This window comes from Plasmodium vivax, chromosome 9 (assembly GCF_000002415.2).
Source record: "Plasmodium vivax chromosome 9, whole genome shotgun sequence".
NCBI lineage: Eukaryota > Apicomplexa > Aconoidasida > Haemosporida > Plasmodiidae > Plasmodium > Plasmodium vivax.
The window spans coordinates 634,109-657,684 of NC_009914.1; the positions used below are offsets into that span (position 1 = coordinate 634,109).

The window sequence follows — 23,576 nt, forward strand, 5'->3', positions numbered from 1 at the left end:
TGAAGGCTGAATGGGAAGAAATCCCAAAGGGGCGGCAGCCACTCGCGCGATACCATCCCAGAAGAAGCACCTACTCATCCGTTGGTCCTTTTCGCTGAGACCAAAAAAATGCGCTTTAAAAAAATGCACTTTAAAAAAATGCTTTTTCAGATTAAAAAAGCACATCTTTTGGGTTAAAAATTTATAAATTAAAAACAAACAAAACGCACTGCTGTGGAGTTCCTTCCGGGAGATGTACAAGGTCTTAAATACCAAAAAAAAAAAAAAAAAAAAATACAAGATAACAGTTAATTCTGCTGTGCTAAGCTGTTTATTTTGCAACGTTGGGGGATTGACGCAGTCACTCTGCCGTCCGCTTCACACTTTCTGCTGTTCTTCTTTTTCTTTATTTCCTATGACTGGTCTGGGCCGTCACCCCGCGGCTGCTCTTCCACCGTAACCTCCTGGCGAGCATCCTGCTCATCATCATCCCTTTGCATATTCTTCATTTCTCGCTCCTTATTCCACCTCTCAATTTTTTCCCTGCGCTCAGCACTATTTTCTCGCCTGGGATGTTTATGTCGTCTACTGGCACCGTCGCTATCCCCATCGGCATCATCACGATTCCTGCTCCGGCTTCTGCTCCTATTTCTGCGTCTAGAGGAGTGGTGGCTATCCCCGTATTTATCACGCCTATGCTTGTCCCTACTGCCTCTATCCCTGTGGCTGTCGTGATACCCATCCTCCGAACCATCTTTCGTTTTCCTCCTTTTTTTATATTCTGGGAATTTTTTATACATTCGTTTGTATAGCTTCCGCTTGACAGCCCTGGGTACATGTTTGATGTGCATAAAGTTGCAGTACCCACCTCGTCTGCACTGCCCATCCACAAACTGCCTGCACCTTGCCTCCCTAAAATCCGTCACAGGGGTATACTCAATTTGTAATGGCTTTCCAGCGTAGAATCTCCCATTCAACTCCTTCACAGCCTTCTCCGCATAATCCTCGTGTGTGTATTTTATGTATACATTTCCAATGATGTGATCTCCTATATTATCACACACAACCATATCTTCAATTTCGCCATATTTCATTAATTCCTCAAAGACTTCTTCGTAAAACTCCTCAAAATGGTCCGCTGCTTTGTCCAGCACTTCATCCTCCACCATCTGCCCTTCTGCAATTGCAACGGCCATTGGGGGGTTGTCGTACATGTGGCGGATGACTAACGTCTGGGCACTGTTCGGCTTGTAGTGGCTTCGACTACACTGGTCGCCATGGCGGCACGCGCCTATTTTCCAAAAGAAGGGACAGTTAACTCTGTCCTCTTCCGTTCCGATGATCCGTGCCAGATGCTCGGCCATTTTCGCGGGAGCGGGGCATAAAAATGTACGTAACTTAGAAGTAGGCACATATAAGTGTTAACCTATATGTATGTGCGTAACTACAAATAAACGCACGCACGTTTGCATATAAATGTGAACACTATTTTTGGCTAGCTGGAAAAAAAAAAAAAATATAGCTAGCTACACCTGCATTTATGCTTTTTCCCGCTCAGTTTTTTCTGCACATTTGAAAAAAAAAAAAAAAAATATTGCCTGTTCAGGTAAAAAACTAACACAAATGCGAAACACACAAAAGAGAGGCGTCACCTTTACAATGGTGTAATTTTGCCCAAACAACTGCTCTACGTGGGTGTGTTTGCGGCCACGCCAAAGCGTCAAACGTGCCGCCCATTTCAGCAATAAGCGACTGGTTTGGCGGTTGCCTGCGGGTTGGCGCGTAAAGCTTAAAATTGGCGTTTACGTCCAGGTTGACACTGACGCGGGCGCCGTCGTCGATATCGATAGCGTAATGGTTACGTTACCGGCACGTGCTCGCCATAACGCTGCGCTTCGCGAACACTTCGCCTCAACGCACGTTTCACTGAAGTACTTTTCGCTGAAGCGCTTTTCCTTTATCATTCCATGCATGCGCTTCCGTTCTTTTAATGGTGTTTGCAAAGAATAAACCACGTGCGTTCTAATGTATACGTTTCTTTCAAAAAAGTTCGGGCCACGCGTCGAAATGTACACAATGGAGTAGTTCAGATGTGCGCACTGTGAAATCGCGCGTATCTAGGCAGCGCGCGTGTAGGCCTACGAACAGGCATAAACACAGGCATATGCGTAGGTATAAACACAGGCATAGTAATAGGCATATACACAGGCATCTGCACAGGCGTAGGAATAAGCATAAGCACAGGCATCTGCATAGGCATAGGCGTATGCATTGGCATACAAACAGGCATAGGGGGGGGGTTAAGCGTACCGTTTTGCGTGCCACTCATCTGTGCAGAGAGCGGAGCGGATGTGCCTCCTAAAGTTGGCGAAACGGCCAGGGCTTCAAGCAGGCGCGCGGGGACGTTATACCACAAGGGCAAAGGGGTACACTGCGCATGGCTAGCACAAGCGGGATACGTGCGCGGTTGACATACGGGGTACGTGCGCGGTTGACATACGGGGTACGTACGCGGTTACATACGGGGTACGTACGCGGTTACATACGGGGTACGTACGCGGTTACATACGGGAGGTACGCGGTTTACTTACGGGACGTACGCGGCTACATACGGGGTACTCACTTGGCGCATTCCTGCATCCGGCTTTGCCACCTCTCGGTTAACCCTCTTAAGTTTAACGCCGCACTTCAGTTAAAGCTGACGAAGAAAAAAGGCGGTAAAAAGCCGGTCCTCTAACCTGATGTCATGTACGCATATCTCAGTACATCTCACATGTACAAGCTAATCTGCCTCTTTTTTTTTTTTTCCATATATGGCATTATGATGCTAAAAGGAAAATTTCGCTGAAGAATAAAAAATTACATCTTCGCTTAATCACCATTTTGTTCCCTTGAGGGAAAGAAAAAAAGAAAAAAAAAAAGAGTGATGGGAAGGCGATGCAGCGTGTACTCCAAAATTTTGCCGTCCCCGCGAAGTACTATATGCATGTGCATGTACGTACGTACGTGCGTAAAAAATTTGGAGTACCCAGGTTGAATGGCAAAAGGTTGTGCTTCGCTTCGCATCGGTTCGCCTCTGCCCGTTTCGCTTCTGTTCGCGTCGCCCTGCTTTGTTTTGTTTTTCCTTTGCTTCTCTTCCCACAATGGAATAATTTCCATTTTTACCCCCTCGCTATACATCGTTTTTTTAATTTTTTTTTTTTTTGATGAGAGGGGAAAAAATCAACGAGGTGATGGATGCGCCTTCGCATGAGCATGCATATAAACATACATGTATGTACATACCGCCCTATGTTATTATTAACCTGTGAAAGTGACCGTCCGCACGTTCGCACATGCACGGGCGAACGCGAGCGCAGGCAAGTGTGGAACGCGCGCGCGAAGGGGTACACAGCAACGTCTGCGTGGGTGTACACATAGGCCCGCCCGCAGGCCGCGTGGGGAGATAGATGGGCAGATAGGTGGGCAGATAGATGGGCAGATAGGTGGGCAGATAGATGGGCATATAGGTAGCCATATAGGTAGCCATATAGATGGGCATATTGGTAGCCATATTGGTAGCCATACAGATGGGCAAATACATAGGCACACCCTCACCTACACGTGCACGTACCTGCGTACTTGCAAACCCCCCTCCTCTGCGACGCTCGCACATGGCCGGCACCCCCCTCGTCCCACTGTAGTGGCGCCCCCCCTGTTTGCAAAGCCGGCGCGCGTTGGAGGGGTGTGTAGAACGGGTTGCCCGTTGCAGCGATAGCGACGATAGCGGCGGTAGCGGCGTTAGCAGCGAGTCGCGTCAACCGTGTAACCGCTCCCACTCCAACCGCTTAACGGCTTAACCGCTTGACCGGTTGACCGCCCCCCCTGAGGCGCCGAACATGTTTAATGGAGAAAGCAAAAACAGGAAGATCAACCTGAGCGGGAAGAAACATGTCATCCTCAACAAGGACTCATTCATCGAGAGGGCCAAGAAAGAGAAAGAAATCCACGTCAACTTGACGAGGAGGAAAAACGCCTTTAATGTTATCGGCTCCTATGTAAGTTATAAAAAATGTATAGAAAAAAGGAGAAACGAGATAGAGACGTTCATTGGGAAGAGAATCAGCGATGTGACGTTGTTGCAGAATTTGGTCGCGCCAGATGTGTATGAGAGAGCCTTGCGAATATGCCTCTACGAATTTTCTGTGAGCTCCACGTTTTTATACTCCAGCCGGAGTTGCTACTACCACTATAAGGGCATGAACTTCGATAGCCTGTACCCCCCCGTGAAACACCTCCTAGATGTGCTGAAGCTGTATGGCAAGGTGGGGCAACTGGAAGAATCCATTTCATTAAGGGAGGGAAGAGCCCAAAACGATGCAGGAGATTCTACCCAGGGGGAAGCGAACGAATCGGGGGAGGCCTCAAAGAAGAAGGAAGTAACCCACGTTAGGAATAAGTTCCTATATAGACATAAAAAGGAAATTGAAATTCTGCTTAACCATTTGGATGTCCTTTTGGGGGGGTACACTCTGTATGGTGAGAATATATATGGAGAGTGCCATTTGGGGGCGCGAAATGTGAGGTGGTGTAGGGGCCATTTGTTGAGTGGCAGCGAGGTGGGGAGGGGTTCCCAGGGGGGACTCTCCCCCAGTGTGGACGCCCAGCCTAGGAGATACAGCAATGGGGAGGCGCTCCGCACGCAGGAGAAGCGGCAGAAACGGCACACGCCGCAAACGCACCACATATACCACATGTACAATTTCATTTTGAGCAAACCCTTCTGCGCCCACATGGAGAAGGAGATGAACTCCCGGGAGGAGAAAACGCAGGAGAGTACCCCCCGTAAAGACAAGGCCCTGCTGAAATCGCTGCACAAAATAAGCGACTACATCCTTTTGACGATGGATGGGGTTATCTACGTTTTGAGGAGGCTACTCCTGTGGTATGAGCCGAAGCAGATTGCCAAGTGCAGCTCGACCAAGCTACTGATTTACTTGTGTGATCTTACCTACATTTTTTTATTCTCTCTGAAGATGAAAGGAAAGGAAGTAAAACAGGAGAGTGTAGAGGAGGTAAAAGGGAAGGTACATTTGCTGCTGCAGTTTGTTTGCATCTGTGTGGACCAGCTAAAGGATTGCCATTCTTTGTACATAGCTTTTTTTAAGTACCCAATTTTTGACATTTTTTCCACCCCTATTGATGTGAAGAAGGAACTTGGGGTGCTCAAACTGTTGCTTCTGAAGATTGTAAATAGGACTTATGGGCGGCATGATGAGGACCTAATGCAGGAGCTGGTGTACTCTAATGAGAACCTGCCTCTCCATCTTGATATGTGCCATTTGTTTAACCATGCCTCCTTCGATCGGAAGAACATCTCCGGGGTTAACTTGTTTAAGAACACCCTTCTGTTTGCCCACGCGAATGAAGCGCTGGTGCGGGACAACGTTTTGAGCATCCTGCTGGAGGCCTACCTGTTCCTGCCGCTGAGGTATCACCCCTATGTGTACCGGGTGGCGGGGGGAGCAGGAGAAGAAGGAGAAGAAGTGGACGGCATGGACGGGGGCGCCCAGCGTGACGGAAGAACAGATACCGCTGCTGATGCCGCTGCAAATGCCGATGAGCAGCGGGACCGCGCCCCCCCCAGCAGCACCAAGAAGGAGCTCTCCCAAACGGAGGACTTCACCGGGAAGAAGCGACTCGCCTCCGTCGGCGGAGTGGCATGGGAGCAGTTGACTCCAAATAAAAAGAAAGAACTACAGACAGATGGGGGGAAAAAACCTAACGGGGGGCTCTCACACATGGGCTTTTACTACAGCAGAGGGGTAGTGGACTCTTTAATACGCATTTGTAAGAGGGGGGGGTTTAAAAGGTTAGACGCGCTGCTGTTCTTTCTTCTTCCGTTTAGGACTATCCACAAGAGCATCGTCCACCGGTACAGGAACTACTACGAGTTTTTAAAAAATGTGAGCAAGGGGGGGTGCGCGACTGGGGGGGGCAGAAATGACTTCGGTGCTAGGCGGTCAGCGCGGGGTGGGAGTGGAATTGTGGGAAGTCTCCATGGTGGAACCGCCATTGGTGGAACCGCTATTGGTGGAACCGCTATTGGTGGAACCGCTATTGGTGGAACCGCTATTGGTGGAACCGCTATTGGTGGAACCGCTATTGGTGGAACCGCTATTGGTGGAACCGCTATTGGTGGAACCGCTATTGGTGGAACCGCTATTGGTGGAACCGCCATTGGTGGAACCGCTATTGGTGGAACCGCTATTGGTGGAACCGCTTTTGGTGGAACCCCTTTTGGTGAGAGTAGGGGGGAGGAGGGAGCCGCGCCGGGGCAGCTCCTTGGCGAGGGGGCAGGCCCAGCGTGGAGTGGCCAATCGTGGAGCGGCCCAGGGTGGAGCGGCCCTGCGTGGAACGGCCCAGGGTGGAGCGGCCCAGGGTGGAGCGGCCCTGCGTGGAGTAGCTCACCGTACGGATTAACCCCCCAGATGAAGCAACCCTCAAAGGATCAACCGGCGCAGAAGACAGCGCGGAGAGCCCCCAAGCGTAGCAGCCTGTTCAGCCTGAAAAACCTCATCAGGGCGAAGGGCAAAAGGGGGAGGCGCCCATGTGACGGAGACCTCCTAAACAACGACATCATATTGAAGGTGAAGAAAATCCTCATCGAGCACGAAATGCACATCTACCTGGTGAGAGAGGTGTACCTCCTCTGGTATAACAATTATAAAGCAAACGACACGATTTTCTTTAAATACGTGTGCGCTTTCCCCTATTTTGACCACACCGTCGTTTCTATTTACATTTCCTCCCTCTGCTTCCTGCTGCACTACTACATCGTGGCGAATCTGTTTGTGAATCTGATAGACATTCGTGGGTTCAAACTGCGCAAGAGTTTTATGGCTAGTGGGGCTTTCAAGAAGGTGTGCAAATTGCTGCTAATGTGCCTGTGGGTGGTCCTCAAGAAATCTATGTATTCTATTAACTGCGAGGTGGTGAATCGGCTAGCCTTCGAGGAGAGAGGGGGTGCGGGGCGAGACGGAGAGGGAGGGGGGGACGACACCGAACTGGAGGACTTCACGGAGGCGATCAACGAGGAGGACCAGTACAACGATGAGGATGAGCAGTACGAGCGGGAGCTCAACCGGCGGGAGGAGCGGGCCATAGAGGAGATCGAGGGGGCGGGTCCACATGTTAGCGGCGTCAGCGGTGTTAGCGGTGTTAGCGGCGTTACCAACGGTGTGGAACCCCTGCGCTGCTTCGAGGAGATCCCCCTCGCGCTGGGCGCATCAGAAGAGCCGCTCTACCGATCGAGTGACGCCAACCTACTGAACTGCAACGCGGAGGACCTTCTGGACGCGCTGGACTCGCTGAGCGCAGGTGAGTCCTCCTCCACGGGGAGAGTCTACCCATCGAGTTCGCACCATCTGATGAGTCGCGGAATGCACTTCGCAGTGTGCGAAACGTATGACGGGATAGGAATAGCAAATACAAGCAGCTTGAGTGGTAGCCTGAAAAGCAGCGTGCATGGCAACCGAGGTGAAGACGCGTCGGCAATCATCTCCACGCTAATCAACTACCTGCTATACAATCGAGACAGAAGGGGGTTAAACTTTGTGCTGCCGCTCCTCCTGAAGAAGCTACACAAGGTGAACGGGTACGTGCATCTGTTCGAGGAGGAATTCTTCGTCATTAAGGAAACGAGTAACTTGTTAAGGAACCGATTCAACATCCTTGGCGACCAGAATAATAGCAACACGATTGGCCCCGGCACAGTGAGCATCATGAGCGGTATCGGCGGTGTTGGCGGTGTTGGCGGCGTGAGCGGCAGCACGGGAGGGAGCCACTACGACGCGGAGTCGCACCTCTTCATAGATAAGAACGACGCCTACCTGAATTACAACATTAAGCACGTGAACGAGTTGGCCAATTATCTGCTGAGGTTCACTCCGTTTACTCTCCCCTTTGATGACCGCATATTAATATTCTATAATAACAGGAATAAGTCCAAGGAGAGCATCCGAGATGACAGCAGATTCAACTTCGCTGATGTGAAGCACCACTTTGTTAGGAGAACACACCTAGTGGAAGATGCGTTCATTCTGCTTCATATGCTGGACTCTACTCAGGTGAAACAAAACATCCGAGTCGCTTTCATAGACCAAAGTGGTAATGAGGAAATTGGGATCGACGGAGGGGGGCTCTTCAAAGAGTTTATGATTCTACTGTGCAGAGAGATTTTACACGCGAAGTTTTTCCTGTTCGATTATGTGCACAACGGGACACTCTACCCCAAGAGGTTCCATTCGAACGATAATTTAAATTTATATACTTTTGCTGGGAAGGTTATTGGGAAGGCTATTTACGAGAGGATACTCATCGAATCCGTTTTCAATGACGTCTTTTTGAGTTTCCTCCTTTGTGATGACCTCGATTTAGATGTGGACGTTGCCATCAACGATTTGTATTTCATTGACCAGCATGTTTTCAATAGCCTGCTGTACATTCAGAACACCCCCCATGTGGAGAGCCTCGCGCTCACCTTCTGCATCTACGAGAGGAAGAAGCCAGGTGTGCGCGACGTGCGCAAGTACGAGGATATCATCAGTTACTTTCAGGCTCTGGGGAGGAAGCTCTCCGGGGGGAGTGGCAGCATGGGCGGGAGTGGCGGCGTGGGCGGGAGTGGCGGCGTGGGCGGTGCTAGATGGGTTGGCGGGAGTGGCGGAATTAGCGGCATGGGCGGTACTGGATGGGTCGGCGGTACTGGATGGGTTGGCGGGAGTGGCGGCATGGGCAACGCCAGAGCGATCCGGGGAAACGTCGTGAGGCGCGTCTTCGCGCAGTCGAGGGGAGCCGCCCCAGACGCCGAAAACGCCAACAACATCAACAGCTTCTTCAATATCATAGACAACTTAGATGCGCTGATTCACACGCTGGATCGGAACCTCTCTTCCCTTTCGCCGGGTCCCCTGGAGGAGCACGTGCCGGAAGTGAACGCAACCGAGCGGTACCGTGGCGCCACCTACCACTTGGATGCCCCCCTCGTGCAGCTGCTCCTGCGTCACAACGAGGTGGATTTGGACCCCGCGCCCAACGGGGTGCTCCTGGGCGAGGACGGCGAGGTCCTGCGGTACCCGCTGCGCAGCGGCGACTTCGATTCGGAGGAGGGGCCGGAAGCCGCCCGCGGGGGGGATCCCCCAGAGGGGGGTAGAGGCAGTCTGGCGGTCGCGAGTATAGACCACCCTGATGCCGCGAACCGAGACAATATAGCGGCCGCGAACCGAGATAACCTAGCGGGGGCGAGCGCGGAGGACCTGGAGTGCATCGACCTGATTGAAAACGGAAGGAACATACCGGTGGACGACAGCAACAAAAAGCTTTACATCAAGCTCTACATAAATTATAAGTTCAAAAAAATGGTCCAGAAAAAAACCCAGGCTTTTTTAAAAGGGCTCTCCGAGCTTATTCCCACAAAATGGCTCAAACTGTTTAATGCTCACGAGTTAAAGACTCTCATTTCGGGCAACGACAAATGCTTTGACGTGGATGATTTGAGGAGGAACGTTGTCTACGGTGGAGGGTACAATGCGAATAGCGAAACGGTGCTAAACCTGTTTCATATTTTGAAGACTTTTTCTCCCAAGGAGAAGAGCCTCTTCCTCATGTTCGTGACGAGCTGCTCTAGATCCCCTCTCCTGGGCTTCCAGGAGCTGCACCCTAAGTTTTGCATTTACCGCGTCGTGGACCACACGCGGCTGCCCACGGCGTCCACGTGCGTGAACCTGCTCAAGCTGCCCGACTACGCGTCCAGGGAGATCCTCCACAGGAACCTGCTCACGGCGATAAGCGGCACGCAGGGCTTCGACCTCAGCTGAGGGGTGCAGCGGTGGAGCGGTGCAGCGGTATAGCTGCTTAACGGTGGAGCGTCGCGGCTCATTGGCGGCAGGGCCGCTTAACCGTGGAGCCGCTTCACACTGCGTACGCGTAGGCTCCGTTTCCGTGCGGGGACCCCGCGCGAGCCGCCTCGGGGGGGAATGCGCATCCCCTTTGTTTCGTACCTAGGCACGGCCACACTGCGTTTCGCGTGGTGGGTGGATGCATCAAACCGCCTTGCGCTGCGCTGCGTTGAGCTCCGTTTCGCTCTTCGTTAGTTTTTCTTTTCTCTTAACGCCGGCGTGGCGGCAGTGGCGGGTTCCCCCCCGTGGAGTGCCAGCGGCGGCGGCTGCCTAGTTGGGCAGTTGAGCGGTTACTCCGTTTCGCTGTTGGCAGTTAGGACGCGGATCCGTTAGGCGCTGCCCATCACGCCGCTGACGTCACGCCGTTCCCTTTACAGGGCTCCCCCTTACACATGAGCGAACGAGTGAGAGTGAGCTTGAGAGCGTGCCCCGTCTCGCGGCTCTCGTGAGGATGAAACGAAAACGAACAATTAATTAACTTCGCACAGTATAAACGCTTAACTGCGATGAGAGTGGATTGGCCCTTTTTGCTTGGCGCGCCTTTTCGGGGTGGGGGTGCGCACGGTGGGATATACCAGTTAGGTGTTTTGGTCCCTACGGGGGAAGATGCAACTTTGCTCATCGTTTCTTCTACTATTCGATTGGAATGGCTCCCTCCCCACTTGGCTGAAGTTTGCACGTGGCGGGTCGCTTCACCGCGCTGAGGTCCTCGCGTGGCCAGTCAGTGGCTCTCCCCCGGTTGGTGTTTCTTTGGCATTTTTGGGCTCCATTTTAAGGCGCATTTTGGGGCACATTTTTAAGGACATTTTTACCGCACATTTTTGCTGCACATTTTTAGGGCATTTTTTTTGTATTTTTTTGTTTTCTTTTTCCCACTGTGGAAGCCGCCCGGGCGAAGCGATCGCCGGGGGGGCTTTCCAAAGGTGGGGAGTTGGGCCTTCCCCGAACGTTGAGCGTACCGCGCGTGAGCGAGTAAGCTCGGATGGTACGCTGAGGCCACTCTCACAGGGGCTACTCTGCGGTAGCGCTTACCACACGCGTGTGTAGTTGCCCCCCGTTTGGCATCCCCCGATAGGTGGCTCGCTCGAATCGGGGGCCGCTCTCAGTTTCACCACTCCACCGCTAACGCTAACGCTAACGGTAACCGCGCACCGCTCGCAGTTTCACCGCTCCCCCTCATGGTGGTGTCCCAGTTCTACATCCTGTCCCCGCGGGGGGACACCATCATCAACCGCGACTTCCGGGGGGACGTGTCCAAGGGGAGCGGCGAGATGTTTTTCCGAAACGTGAAGCTGCACAAGGGAGGAGACGCCCCCCCGCTGTTTTACCTAAACGGGATCCACTTCACATATTTAAAAAACAACAGTCTCTATTTCGTGTTTACGTCTCTGCTTAACTCATCGCCTAGTTATGTCCTGGAGCTTCTCTACCGGGTGGTAAAAATTGTGAAGGACTTCTGTGGGCAAATAAATGAGGAGGTGATCCGAGCGAATTTCATTTTGATATACGAAATTGTAGATGAGGTAATTGACTATGGGTACATTCAGAACAGCAGCACAGAAAGCATTCGCCATTTGATTCACAACGAGATAAGTGCTTCATCCGATGTGTGTGTGGGTGGTGGAAGTGGAGGTGGAGGGACATCTTCCAGTGGTGGGAGCATCACTGCTGGGGGAGTGGCCAGTGCAGTGGGGAACACCGTCGGAAATAGCATCACTAGTATAAGCAACAGCACGAAGAGGCTAGCCAACCTTTCCACTTTCACAATGAAGAACTCAAACACGCTACCCTCCAATGCGTCACAAAAACCAATACAGTTGAACGAAAAGAAAAATGAAATCTTCCTAGACATTGTAGAGAGGATTAATCTTGTTATGAACTCCAAAGGAGAAATCGCCTATTCGTATGTTGATGGGGTGATTCTTATTAAGTCCTACCTCCAGGGGAACCCCTTCATTAAGATCGCCTTGAATGAGGACCTCTATATTAAGAACGTCCACTCGGACAGCACCAATAACATCATAATTGATGACTGCAATTTTAACCACCTGGTGAATTTGTCTCAGTTCGAGCGGGAGAAGATTCTTTCTCTTTACCAGCCCGATGGGGAGTGCGTCCTCATGAACTACCGGATCAATAACAACTTCAAGGCCCCCTTCCGCCTCTACGCGACCGTCACCTACGGCCCCAACCACACGGTGAGGCGGTCAAGCGGTGAAGCCGGTCAAGCGGTGAAGCCGGTCAAGCGGTGAAGCCGATCAAGCGGCGAAGCCGATCAAGCGGCGAAGCATACAGGCGGCGAAGCCGACTTGAAATGTTCGCTCCCCCGTTGGCTATCCACGCGACCGCTTCCTCTCATTGCTATCCACGCCACCGCTTCCTCTCATTGCTATCCACGCCACCGCTTCCCCCCACACAGGTCGAGCTCTGCATCCGCATCCGCCTGGACATCCCCGCGCAGTACACCTGCACGAACGTCTTCGTCAACTGCAACCTCTGCAAGCACATAACCAACGTGCACCTGGACCTGAACAGCGCCTCAGACCTCTTCTCCGCGCAGTACATCGCGAATGAGCACCGCCTTCTCTGGACCATTAAGAAGTTCAAGGTGGGGCTGTTCACCCCGCCCGTAGGAGAGGCCCCTCCCCGGGTTGTAGCAGCGTAGCAGTGTAGCAGTGTAGCAGTGTACCCGTTCGCGCCGCTCCATCACCACGACGCCTGCACACCTCATTTCCCCCCCCCTCAGGGCGAGCACGAACACAGCATACGCTCCAAAATAACGCTGAGCCCCGGGTACACCTTCGCCAAGCGGGACTTCGGCCCGATCTACATCCTCTTCGAGATCCCCATGTTTAATCTATCCAAGCTGAGGATCAAGTACCTGCGGATCATCGAGAGCTACAAGTCCAGCAACACCCACAGGTGGGTGCGCTACATCACGCAGTCCTCCTCCTACGTCTACCGATTGCACTGAGGAGAGTACAAGCGGTGGGCCGGACAAGAAGTTGGCACCCTGCGCTGTAGTTGCGCTGTGCCCAAGTGGACCCTCATCAGCAGGGAGAGGAACCCCCCACGTGTGTGCAGACCGCGGCAATAGGCGGTAGATTGGAGGAGTCGCTGCGGGGTGGAACTGGCCCGTCTGCTCCGTTGAGTTTCATTGTTTGGCCACCCGTTGGTCCACCCGTTGGCCCGCTTCTTACGATGCCCTCTTTTTTTTTTCTTTCCCTCGCGCACACCCCCTCCGCGAGCTGCGCTGAGCAAACAAAGACCACTTCGAATGTTACTAACTAATGTGGAGTTAAAAAAAAAAAAAAAAAAAAGCTGAACATACAAGAAGGGGTATCCATTTGTACATGTGATAAGTGCCATTCGGTTGGCACTCCCTGGGCTATGCGATCCGGTGGGCGCACTTCTCCGCGAAATGCTATGTATTCGCGCGGGGGTGGTGACGCTCCCCCGAGTCGCGCACCCACAAAGTTGCAGTCCAGGCGGGGTGCGCGTTCCACTCGTTCTGTCGGCGACACCCAACACGCTTCCCCCTCCGTGCCACTTCAATGATGCTGACGTAGCTGCGACGCGGCTGAGGGGCAAACCTGCCAAGGTGGTTGGCTTCTTCCCCATCGTATCGTGACCCACCAAAGGAAAGACAAAATGCACCTCAGCGCGGGGTGCCCACGTGCGAAAGCTTGCTGCCCTTGTTCCCGTCGTCGGAGCCTTCCCCGGGGGGCCCCTTTTTCCCCGCGGGGTGCTGCTCCGCGAGCGTTTCGTTCGGCGCGGCCAGCTGCGGTGAGCCCAGCTGCGGAGCGGCATGTGCACCCTGCGTGGCTTTCTCGGCCTCCCCTATGGCAGCTACGCCATTACCCCCGTTTAAGCGGCCTACCTCGCCGCTCCCCCCGCCGCTTTCCTGACCGCCCAACCTGTACGGGTTCGCCTTGACGAACTTCTCGTAGGCGGACTTGACCGGGAAGGGGCGCTCGCCGATGCACTGCACGATGTCCTGGTAGGAGATGGTCTCCTTCCGGAAGAGCAAGTCGGCCAGCTTGTGCACCTGTTCCTCGTGTGTACGCAGAATGGATTTCACTCTGTTGTACTGCGTCTCGATGAGGCAGCGCACTTCGTTGTCTATCAGATGCGCGAGACACTCAGAGTGCGGTCTGTAGAAGCTATAATCGCTAGACGAGTTCGGTTGAAAGGAAACCAGCCCGATTTCTTTATTCATTCCATACTGAGAGACGTAAGAATAGGACAGTTGCGTTACTTTATTTAAATCGTCGATGGCACCAGTTGTGATTTTCCCGATGAATAGCTCTTCAGCTGCCCTTCCCCCTAAAATGACTGCCACCTTATCTAAGAGGGCTTCTCTCGAAAAGAGAAAAACTTCTTCAGACAGGTGTTGAGAGTAACCTAGGGCTCCATTACTTCTTGGCAAAATGGAGACCTTCAAAACGGGGTCGGCAAATTCTAGTAGCCAGCCGATGAGTGCATGCCCCGTTTCGTGGTAGGAGATTATTTTCTTTTCAAATGGAGAGATGAGAGAAGACGACTTTGGTAATCCGCCAATGACTCTTTCGATGGCTAGTTCAAAGTCTTTCACCTGAACACCAACCAGGTTAGACCTCCGGGCACACTGAATGGCTCCTTCATTCACCACGTTAGCGATGTCTGCTCCTACGAAGCCTGGGGTTAGAGAAGCTAAGAGGTAGCTAATACTTTGTATGTCCAATGAGTGGTGCAATTTTAAATTTTTTAAGTGCACCTGGAAGATCTCGGAGCGTTCGTTAATATCTGGCTTGCTTATGTTAACAATTCTATCGAACCTACCCGGTCGTGTGATAGCTGGGTCTAGGATATCGACCCTGTTGGTGCCTGCCAGGACTACCACTTTATCATTTGATGTGTGGAATCCGTCCATCTCGACTAGCATTTGATTTAGCGTATTTTCCCGTTCGTCATTGCCCCCAGCGGCGAACCCCCCTTTGGATCTCTTCCTACCCACTGCATCTATCTCGTCAATGAATATAATTGAGGGTGCATGTTTCCTCGCTTGGGCAAACAGTTCCCTAACCCTGGAGGGTCCTATGCCGACGAAAACTTCTATAAAGTCACTGCCACTTATGTTAAAAAAGGGAACGTTGGCTTCCCCTGCTACCGCTTTGGCTAGTAGTGTCTTCCCCGTTCCTGGGGCACCACAGAGGAGAGCCCCTTTGGGCATCTTTGCCCCCAAAGCTTCATACTTGGAGGGCGTTTTTAAAAAATCCACAAATTCCATTATTTCCTCTTTGGCTTGCTTCATCCCAGCAACGTTGGAGAAACGTACATCTGTTTTGAGGTGCTGTTTACTTATGGGGTTCATCTTATTCATTTTGAATAGGCGGTCCATGCCGCTATTTGCAACATTCTTTAGGGTAATTTTTTGGAAAATAAAAGCGAAGAGGAGGAAGAAGAGGATGGTGGGGATGTAACTCTTGACTTCGTGTAAGACATTCGCTTCATTTGTGTACTGCACCTCTATCAGTTGGTCTCTCTGGATGTTCATTTCCCTCTGGATGATCTCCACCCTCCGCTCGAACGCGTCGCTGTTCCCTATGCGGAAGCTCACGTATTTCTGGTGGTACTTACTCATGCCGTGCACGTTGAGGTACGCCTTCACGTAGTCCTTATTCACCAGCTTGATCCTCTCCACGTACCCCTTCGCCAGGTAATTTATAAAAAAATCGTTTTGCGTCACTTCGTTGTACAGCCCATTCGAATCCACAAACAGGAAGAGGGACACCAGCAGCAAGAAGAGGACGAAGAAAAGGAAATTGTCCAACCGTTTGTGGTTCCGCTCCTCATCCGGTTTGGGGGAGTTAGGAGAGTTGGGGGAGGACCCCTTGGAGGATGGGGAGGACACCCCGTCCCCCTTCTTCCGATCCGTCTTCTCGAAACTTTCGAACCCCTTAGGTGCCTTGGACAGGTACACTCGAACCATCTGGTGGAACTGCCTTCTCTTTTGCTGCAGACCGATCGCTGCCTGTTCGTATCTTTTGGGGGGGGGAAATCCACCCTCGGTGAAGGGCCAGTTATGCCAGCTGCTCCTCTTCCGCCAGCCGTCAAGTGGAGCTCTCCCTTGGTCGGGCTTCCCTAGGGAAGCCTCTTCCCTGGGGAAATGATCATGGTGGGTCTTCCCCTCGTGAGGGAACACCGCTTCTCCACCCCTCATCTGCAGCAAACGCCGTGCTGCCTCACCCAGTTTGGGCATCTCCCTCCTTTTCAGGCCCCCCTCTCGGCAGCAGATCCGAACGTACTTCTTCAAAACGTGAAGCAGCCGTCTCGCCCCTTTGCGGTTACCGCTGACGATGCCGATTGCAGGGGTGCTTCCCTCCGCGGCCCCTCCTACCTGGGGTACATTTAACAGCGCCCCCAGGTACTTCCTGCACGACAGGACCTCTTCCACGAGGCCCCCGCGGCCCGTCACCCCACAGTTGTGCATACCCCTCGCGGTTTTCAGAAGAATATGCGGCTTGTTCATTTTGGCTTATTTGAAATTGAGCGGCCTATCTGTTTTGCTCTGGGTGGCGGGGGGATGCGCCTCAAAAGAGAAGCGGCTCCAATGCGAAGCGTCAACAAATGGGGCACGGCCTTCTTCTGTGTACTGCCCTGCCTCCCTGTTTGGCCCCTCTACTTCCACGTCTGCTATTTGGCCACACCCTGCTATCCCGTTGGTGGCTATCCCGTTGGTAGCTATCCCGTTGGTAGCTCTCCCCTTCGTAGCTGTCTCGCGGGGCACTCCCCTCGGGCAGATTATTTCGGGCAAAAGAAGCGGCACTGACGCAGGAGGGCCGCACGCGAATACTCGCCACGCTTCTTCCTTCTCAGTCCATCCCGTCCGCAGTTTGGCATTCGCCCTGTGGGTACCAAGTGGGGTGACGTACTGGCGCTATCGCTCACGCTATGGTCGCTTCTATCGTCGCTTCTATCGTGGCTGCTATAGGCGGTGTTCTTGGCAGGCTTTCGTACGGTACGCCTCGAGGACAAAAAGCATTTGCACAGCGAGGCCAACTGTTAAATGCGCCAGAGGAGGGAGGGTGGAAAAAGGGGGAAAAAAAGAAGAAATGGGGGAAAAGGAAGAAAGGGAAGAAAAGGAAGAAAAGGAAGAAATGGGAAGAAAATGCGAAGAAAATGCGAAGAAATGGAGAAGAAATGGAGAAGAAAAGGAAAGGCCAGCAAAACGTAGGGGGAAAGAGGGAGAGAGAAAAGGAAAAAAAAAAAAAAAAAAAAACAGGCGCATCACAACATGTCACTTCAGCTCACATCACATCGCTGCATAGGGACCCTGCGCCGCACTGCGTGATGTGAGCGCCTCAACCGCTCTGTAAATTCCGGAGCATGTTCGCCTCTCCGCGCCGTCACCTCCCCCTTGTTCTTCCTACAAAGGGGAAGAAGCACACCGTACCGCTACCAACACAGAGGAACCGTTGGGCATCGTTTTTTTTTTTTGCGAAAGAGGTCGCGTAAGGCTTATGCGGATATTGCGGGTGCTCCTTCACGCAGTTATACGTTAGCACCGCACATGCATGAGCTTTCGCATGTGCAGCTTAGGAACAACAAGTTACCCCCCCGTTAGGCAAAGAAAACATGCCCGTTCATCATTCCTTTGCCGTTGAACCGCTTCGCAGTGACGGTGCTGATCAGCAGGTGAGGCGAGCCACCCTCTTGCTTAACAGACGTGTCCAATCTTTTTGAAAGTCCCCCAAGGGGGGGAGGACTTGAAAAAGCTTTTCCTTTCACCTCAGGGCGAAGGTAGTTCTCTCACCGCAGGTTGCTCACCTTTCGTAACTTTTTTTCTTTCTCCTTCCGTCCACGTTAAGTGGATGGTCTGTCGATGAAGGGACTCCCCACGGTTAATTAGCATAACGCATCCGTTAGGGAGTCCTCCAATGGTTAAGCGCACCTAAGGGGGTAACCCCATGGAAGACCCCCTGCATTGCCTCTTCACCTTTTGATCAAGCCCATGTGATGAATACCCCTTTGGAGGGTCCAACAAGGGGCCACTTTTTTTTTTTTTTTTTTTTTTGGCTTCCTTCCCCATTGTGGGGGTAATGAAAGGAAATTATCCGCACAAAGACGGGGGAGGGTAGTACATGTAAAGGGGAAAAAAAAAATCCTTTCATAAAAAAACCTGCCAATAGCTATCCCCTGGTTGGGGCTCAAAGCCCGTCCGTGTCCACAGACAAGCGGAGGAGCACATCCATGTGATTCTTTTGCGCTTCTCATCGGTTGGCAGCGGCGTAGGTATTACACGCAGGTAGTTACATGTGGGAGGGGGGAAATTTCTCTGGGGAAAGTGCACAAACGTGCGTGTGGAACGAGTGACCCGTGGTTTTCCCCACCCCCTTCTTTTACGGAACATCCTTCTTTGTCTACCCCTGGGCTGTTTTCCTCCGCTTAGCAAAGTGAACGACTCGAAGGAACAACTGGCGGATAGCAAAAAAGAAAAAAAGTGTTCTTCTTTGGAACCTCCAGGGGAGGGAAGAACGTTGGGGAGGCGGACGTGCTCACAGGGAAGGTACATCTGGGGAGGGGCCCCTCCTGCTGCCCCTTGCACAGTGTGGTGATTTGTACGACGGGGCTTCCATTTGCGAGAGGCCCCATTGGGGGCTCCCCCCAGTTTGCATCCCTCCGCCGAAGCGCAGCGGCAGAATTCCCCCCCTCCTCGTGGCATGCAGGTGACATGCGGGTGACATGTGAAAGTGCTGGGAATAAACTTAGCGCGTTCGCCTAGGAATGCCTCTGCCCCCTTCACTGCGAGTTCTTCGTTGGGGGAGACCCCCCTGGGAGGACGTGTTCCCAAGTCATCCAGCCTATAAGTGCGTATGCGTACATCCCTGTGTGCATGCATACGGGTATTTGCAAGTACGCACAAATGTGTACGTGGGTACTTTTTTTTTTTTTTTTTGGCGAAAAGGCGCATGCGTGGGGGAGGGGGGTCCCCCAAAAGGAAGTGTCAGTGGTTGGGAAGCGGCGGAAAAAAATTGGAACAACAGCGGGAAAACAGGGGCAAAAAAGTGAGAAAAAAAAACGAGAAAAAGAATCAGCAGAATGGGCAAAATGAACCAAATTAACAGAATGGAAAAGGCGAACAGGAAGCGAACAGGAAGCGAACAGGAAGCGAACACAAACCGAACAGCGAGCGAACAGACGCTAGCAAAGCGGCAGACCGTTTTTCCTTTTTTTTTCCCTGTCCCACCCGCGGTCTGCCTCCACTTCTCCCGCGCGCAGCTTTTTTTTTTTTAATTTTCCAGCAAAGGCTGAGGCGCCCTTAGAAGAGGTGTCCGCCTGTCCTGGTCGTACTGGCCGTCCTGGTCGTACTGGCCGTCCTGGTCGTGCGGGCCGTCCCCTCGTTGTCGCGATTCCTACCGAGCGACTGACGAAAGTGGTACTGGACCACCTCGGCAATCCCCACTGTGACTTTCACACCCACATTTTTCCACAGCACTTTTTTACAATGAAAAAAAAAAAAATAATTAAAATGAACTTTTGGTGAGATTTGTGAGGCATATCGTTTTTTCTTTTTCGTTTTTTCTTTTTCGTTTTTTCTTTTTGGTTTCCTTTTTTTGTTTCCTTTTTTGTTTCCCTTTTGTTTACCTTTTGTTTCCCTTTCGTTTTCGTTTCCTTTTCGCTTTCTTTTTCGTTTCCTTTTCGTTTTCTTTTTCGTTTCCTTTTCGTTTCCTTTTCCCTTTTCCTTCCTTTTCCTTTTCTTCTCCCCTCTCATGAACACACATTGGGGAAAACCACGCGACATGATTTTTGTTTGCTTTGTTTTGTGTCCCCCCTTTCAATTCCCTCCACCCATTCGACCCGGTTGACTTAGGAACCCAATTGACGTACCACCCAGTTGGCGGACCACCCAGTGAAACCCCCCCTCACCTGAGCGAACTGCCCAGCTTCGATCAACCTGCTGAACTGGGCCAGCTCGTCCAACTGCACCCCACCACCACCCTAATTGGCATTCCCCCCGTTTCTTTTTTTTCCACCCCCATTGTGTGTTTTGCCCCCTACACACACGGGTACGCTGCGTGTGCTATGTGTGTGCTATGCGCGTTTTCTGCTTCTGCTCTGCGTGTACTCTGCGCGATTCGCACGTAAACGTAAGTTGGTCTCCACTCGGGAGTGGCCGTACCAGCGCCCGCACCCGCTGCGTCCTTAGCGGCGTGTCCACAGGCACCCCTTTTTTTTTGCGCTTGCTCACATCTATATGCGTAGAAGTAGTTGGAGGGCCTCCACTTGACATGTTCCCGAGCGAGTGCCCCCCTGGCTCTCCGTGGCTGCCTTCCCTTTTTTGTAACTTCCCGGTGATAGGCGGGGGAGCGGCAGGTGAAGCGGCAGGTGAAGCGGCAGGTGAAGCGGCAGGTGAAGCGGCAGACAACGCGGCAGGTGAAGCGGCAGACAACGCGGCAGGTGAAGCGGCAGACAACGCGGCAGGTGAAGCGGCAGACAACGCGGCAGGCAACGCGGCAGGCAACGCGGCAGGCAACGCGGCAGACAACGCGGCAGACAACGCCGCAGGCAACGCGGCAGGCAACGCGGCAGACGGAGCAAACGCGACCATCCCCCGCACAATGCAGAAGAAGCGGCTGGCCGGCAAACACATGGAAAAGGGAAAGAAAAGCAATTACGAGCTGGCCATGTGCTTTGCAGGGCCCGAGGCAAATGGGCTGAAGACGCTGAGCGCTCAGGGCGCATGCGACAGTAGCGCCGAGAAGATGGAGGGCGCCCACGGTCAGGCGAAAATGAAAAACCTGAAGAACGTAATAAACCCGGAGGACCTATACACCGAAATTATATGCAGCGACATCCGCTATGGAACCCACAAAAGCGACTGCAACGGGGTGATCTACGTGAATGAGAAGCAGTACGAACGAATAATTAAGAGAAGGCTCCAGAAGATAAAACAGGACATCGAGAGGAATAGGGAGATACGGGCGTACGTGGCCATACAGAGCAAATCCTGCCTGAACGTGAGTCAGCCCTACGCCGACCAGCCCTACGCCGACCAGCCCTACGCCGACCAGCCCTACGTCGATCAGTTTCGTGCCGACCATTTTCTTGCCAATCAGCTTCATCCTGAGCAGCTTCATGCAGAACAGCTTCGTGCAGAGCAGCTCCACCCCGAGCAGCTGCATCCCAACCAGTTTAACACATCCCTTTATAACTACGACCTGAACTCGAATGAGTCCTTCCTGAAGGGAAAAGGGGCCAGACAGAACGGGGTGTCAACAGGGCTGCTGATCAGCGGAGGAGGGCCCACTGCCCTGTGCCCAAACGTCGGCTCCAACGGCAACTACCTGCCACTGTACGACAGCATGAGGACAGTCGTGGACGTGAAGCCGGGAAATACCTACGACAAAAGAAGCGCCGTCTACCTGAACCAGTACGCGCCGCCATACTCCGCCGGCCTCAACCTGCTCGAAAATCAGAACCATCACAGCCATCACAGCCATCACAGCCATCACAGCCATCACAACCACCACAACGCGATGAACAATATGGCCAACATGGCGAACGCGGCAAATATGACCCACCTGACCAACGTCAGCAGCGCGTCCCACAGGACCAACCTGAACGCTCTGAACCAGGGGAGCCACGGGGAGGATCTGCAGGGCGCCGCGGAAACCTACGCCGAGGCGAACGACGCCACTCAAATGGGCAACTCCTCCAACGTGGCCAACCTGGCCAACTACTCCAGCATGGCCGATTTGGCCAACTTGTCGGAGCTAGCCAACATGGCGGAGCTAGCCAACTTGAGCGATTTCGCCAACGTGCCCGAGCTAGCCAACCTGAGCGACTTCGCCAACGTGCCCGAGCTAGCCAACCTGAGCGACTTCGCCAACATGACTGACCTGGCCAACCTCAGCAACTTGGCCAACATGACTGACCTGGCCAACCTCAGCGACTTCGCCAACGTGGGAAGCTTCCACAACGGGGGCGGTTTGGGCGGCGCGGAGAACTCGGCAAGTGCGCCAAACGGGGCAGGCGCGGCGAATGGGGGCGACATGGAGGAGATGGAGGAGATGCACATGGGGGAGGTGCACCTGGGCGGATTGGGCGGTGTGCACAGCGTGGGGCAGATGGGGCACGGCGGTCATATGGGCCACCCCAACCAGGTGAACTACGCGAATCAGGTGAGCCAAGCAAACCATATGGGTCACTCCAACCAGATGGGCCACTCCAACCAGATGGGCCACCCCAACCAGGTGGACCATATGCGCTACGCGAACCAAGTGGGCCACCCCAATTACCCCAATCAGGCGGTTCACATGGACCACCAAAGCCGAGCAGCTCATATGGATCATCAAAATAGAGCTCCTCACATGGACCACCACAATCGAGCCGCTCATATGGACCACCACAACCGGGCAGCCCATCTGAACCACCACAACCGGGCAGCCCATCTGAACCACCTGAGCCACGCGAACCAAATGAACCACCTGAACCACATGCGCCAGATGAGCCAAATGAGCCACTTGAATCACATGAACCACGTCAACCAGATGAACCAAATGAACGGCATGAATCACCTGAACAGTTCAGGCAATTTGACCAACTTCTGCAATGCCGTAACTGGAAACTTCCCCTATGGCCCCTACGACGACTAGCATATGTTTGAGTGTGCCGGGGTGAAGACGCGGTGAAGAAGCGGTGAAGACGCGGGGAGCGCTGTCACGTGCACGGCTTCGTCCATCGCGGCCACTGCGGCTAATTTGGTTTATTTTTTATTTTTTTTTATTTTTTTTTTATTTTTTACTTTTTTTTTTATTTTTATTTTTATTTTTTTTGCCTTCTTTGAAATTTCCACCTGTTCGCGCGGAACCCACCAGTAGGTGCTACTCCCCACGATGTGATGTAGCCCTCCTTCTGATTCCTTTTGATTCCTTTTTAATTTGCTTCGACGATTATGAGAGGTGTAACGGGGGGACGGAGCTGCGGAGCGGCGTTGGGAAGCGTGCCAGCCGTTACAACCCCTTGATGGCCGCACTCCTCCCGCCATCCCAGTGGCCACGCTGGAAACGGACTGATTGCCTCTGCAGTGTAGACGGAAATGTCCGTTTGGCAACTCGTCCCTCGTGTGTATGGCCCTATTTGCCCCATCTCCGCCGTCGCCCGTTTCGACAGCGGAGGGGCTTCCCATGGAGGGACTGCACCTCCTTCCAGGTAACATTTTTAAAACGAAAAAAAGGGAGCTTTAAAATGTGCCGAATGAGCAGTTGCAGCATGGCAGCGGTTGGGGTGGCGCTCGCGCGGGACAAACGTGCAACGCGGAAAGTAGAATCGACAAAGGGGAAACTAAAAAAAAAAAAACAAAAGGGGGGGGGATCTTCGCGCGAGCGCCATGTGGCAGAATTCACCATTCAGACGCATCAACGGAGGTGAATGGAACGCCACTGGGTGGGAGACAAATCGGCCAAAATTGGAAAGACAGGGGGGGTAGCACCACCAAATGAAGAGGTGCCAAAATGAGGAAGGCAGATACAAACTGCGCAATCAAAGGGGGAGAAGTAGCATAGCGGCCTGGTACACGTAGGGAGATGCATCCTCAAGATTTTATTTTATTTTTTTATATTATTTTTTTTTTTTTTTTTTTTTATTTCCCCCCTCTGGGAGCACCCCTCCCCCTAGCGG

General features: G+C 52.7%; 5 protein-coding genes across 5 annotated transcripts, besides 11 other annotated features; 3 read left to right on the forward strand and 2 right to left on the reverse strand.

The window, feature by feature from the left end:
- Window positions 1–25: 25 nt before the first annotated feature.
- Window positions 26–1,343, reverse strand: PVX_091600 (U2 snRNP auxiliary factor, small subunit, putative; the record flags this gene model as incomplete). The annotated part of the gene is made up of 1 exon (XM_001615261.1): window positions 26–1,343. The coding sequence occupies one exon, from the start codon at window positions 1,341–1,343 to the stop codon at window positions 393–395; it is 951 nt and encodes a 316-aa protein (XP_001615311.1). The 3' UTR covers window positions 26–392.
- A 696-nt stretch (window positions 1,344–2,039) lies between these two features.
- Window positions 2,040–2,078: a microsatellite.
- A 1,779-nt stretch (window positions 2,079–3,857) lies between these two features.
- On the forward strand, window positions 3,858–9,833 carry PVX_091605 (hypothetical protein, conserved; the record flags this gene model as incomplete). The annotated part of the gene is made up of 1 exon (XM_001615262.1): window positions 3,858–9,833. One exon carries the CDS (start codon window positions 3,858–3,860, stop codon window positions 9,831–9,833), a length of 5,976 nt encoding a protein of 1,991 aa, XP_001615312.1.
- Window positions 5,940–5,977: a microsatellite.
- Window positions 9,550–9,650: a microsatellite.
- Window positions 9,834–11,092: 1,259 nt separating the features above from the next.
- Window positions 11,093–12,888, forward strand: PVX_091610 (adapter-related protein complex 4 mu 1 subunit, putative; the record flags this gene model as incomplete). The annotated part of the gene is made up of 3 exons (XM_001615263.1): window positions 11,093–12,145; window positions 12,334–12,543; window positions 12,661–12,888. 3 exons carry the CDS (start codon window positions 11,093–11,095, stop codon window positions 12,886–12,888), a joined length of 1,491 nt encoding a protein of 496 aa, XP_001615313.1.
- Window positions 11,483–11,502: a microsatellite.
- Window positions 12,889–12,971: 83 nt separating the features above from the next.
- Window positions 12,972–13,006: a microsatellite.
- A 566-nt stretch (window positions 13,007–13,572) lies between these two features.
- PVX_091615 (ATP-dependent metalloprotease, putative) lies at window positions 13,573–16,425 on the reverse strand (the record flags this gene model as incomplete). Its single annotated transcript, XM_001615264.1, has 1 exon — window positions 13,573–16,425. The coding sequence occupies one exon, from the start codon at window positions 16,423–16,425 to the stop codon at window positions 13,573–13,575; it is 2,853 nt and encodes a 950-aa protein (XP_001615314.1).
- Window positions 13,885–13,904: a microsatellite.
- Window positions 14,953–14,983: a microsatellite.
- Window positions 16,385–16,405: a microsatellite.
- Window positions 16,406–16,458: a microsatellite.
- A 328-nt stretch (window positions 16,459–16,786) lies between these two features.
- Window positions 16,787–16,816: a microsatellite.
- A 1,977-nt stretch (window positions 16,817–18,793) lies between these two features.
- Window positions 18,794–18,843: a microsatellite.
- Window positions 18,844–20,515: 1,672 nt separating this feature from the next.
- PVX_091620 (hypothetical protein) lies at window positions 20,516–22,552 on the forward strand (the record flags this gene model as incomplete). Its single annotated transcript, XM_001615265.1, has 1 exon — window positions 20,516–22,552. The coding sequence occupies one exon, from the start codon at window positions 20,516–20,518 to the stop codon at window positions 22,550–22,552; it is 2,037 nt and encodes a 678-aa protein (XP_001615315.1).
- Window positions 22,553–23,576: the final 1,024 nt, after the last annotated feature.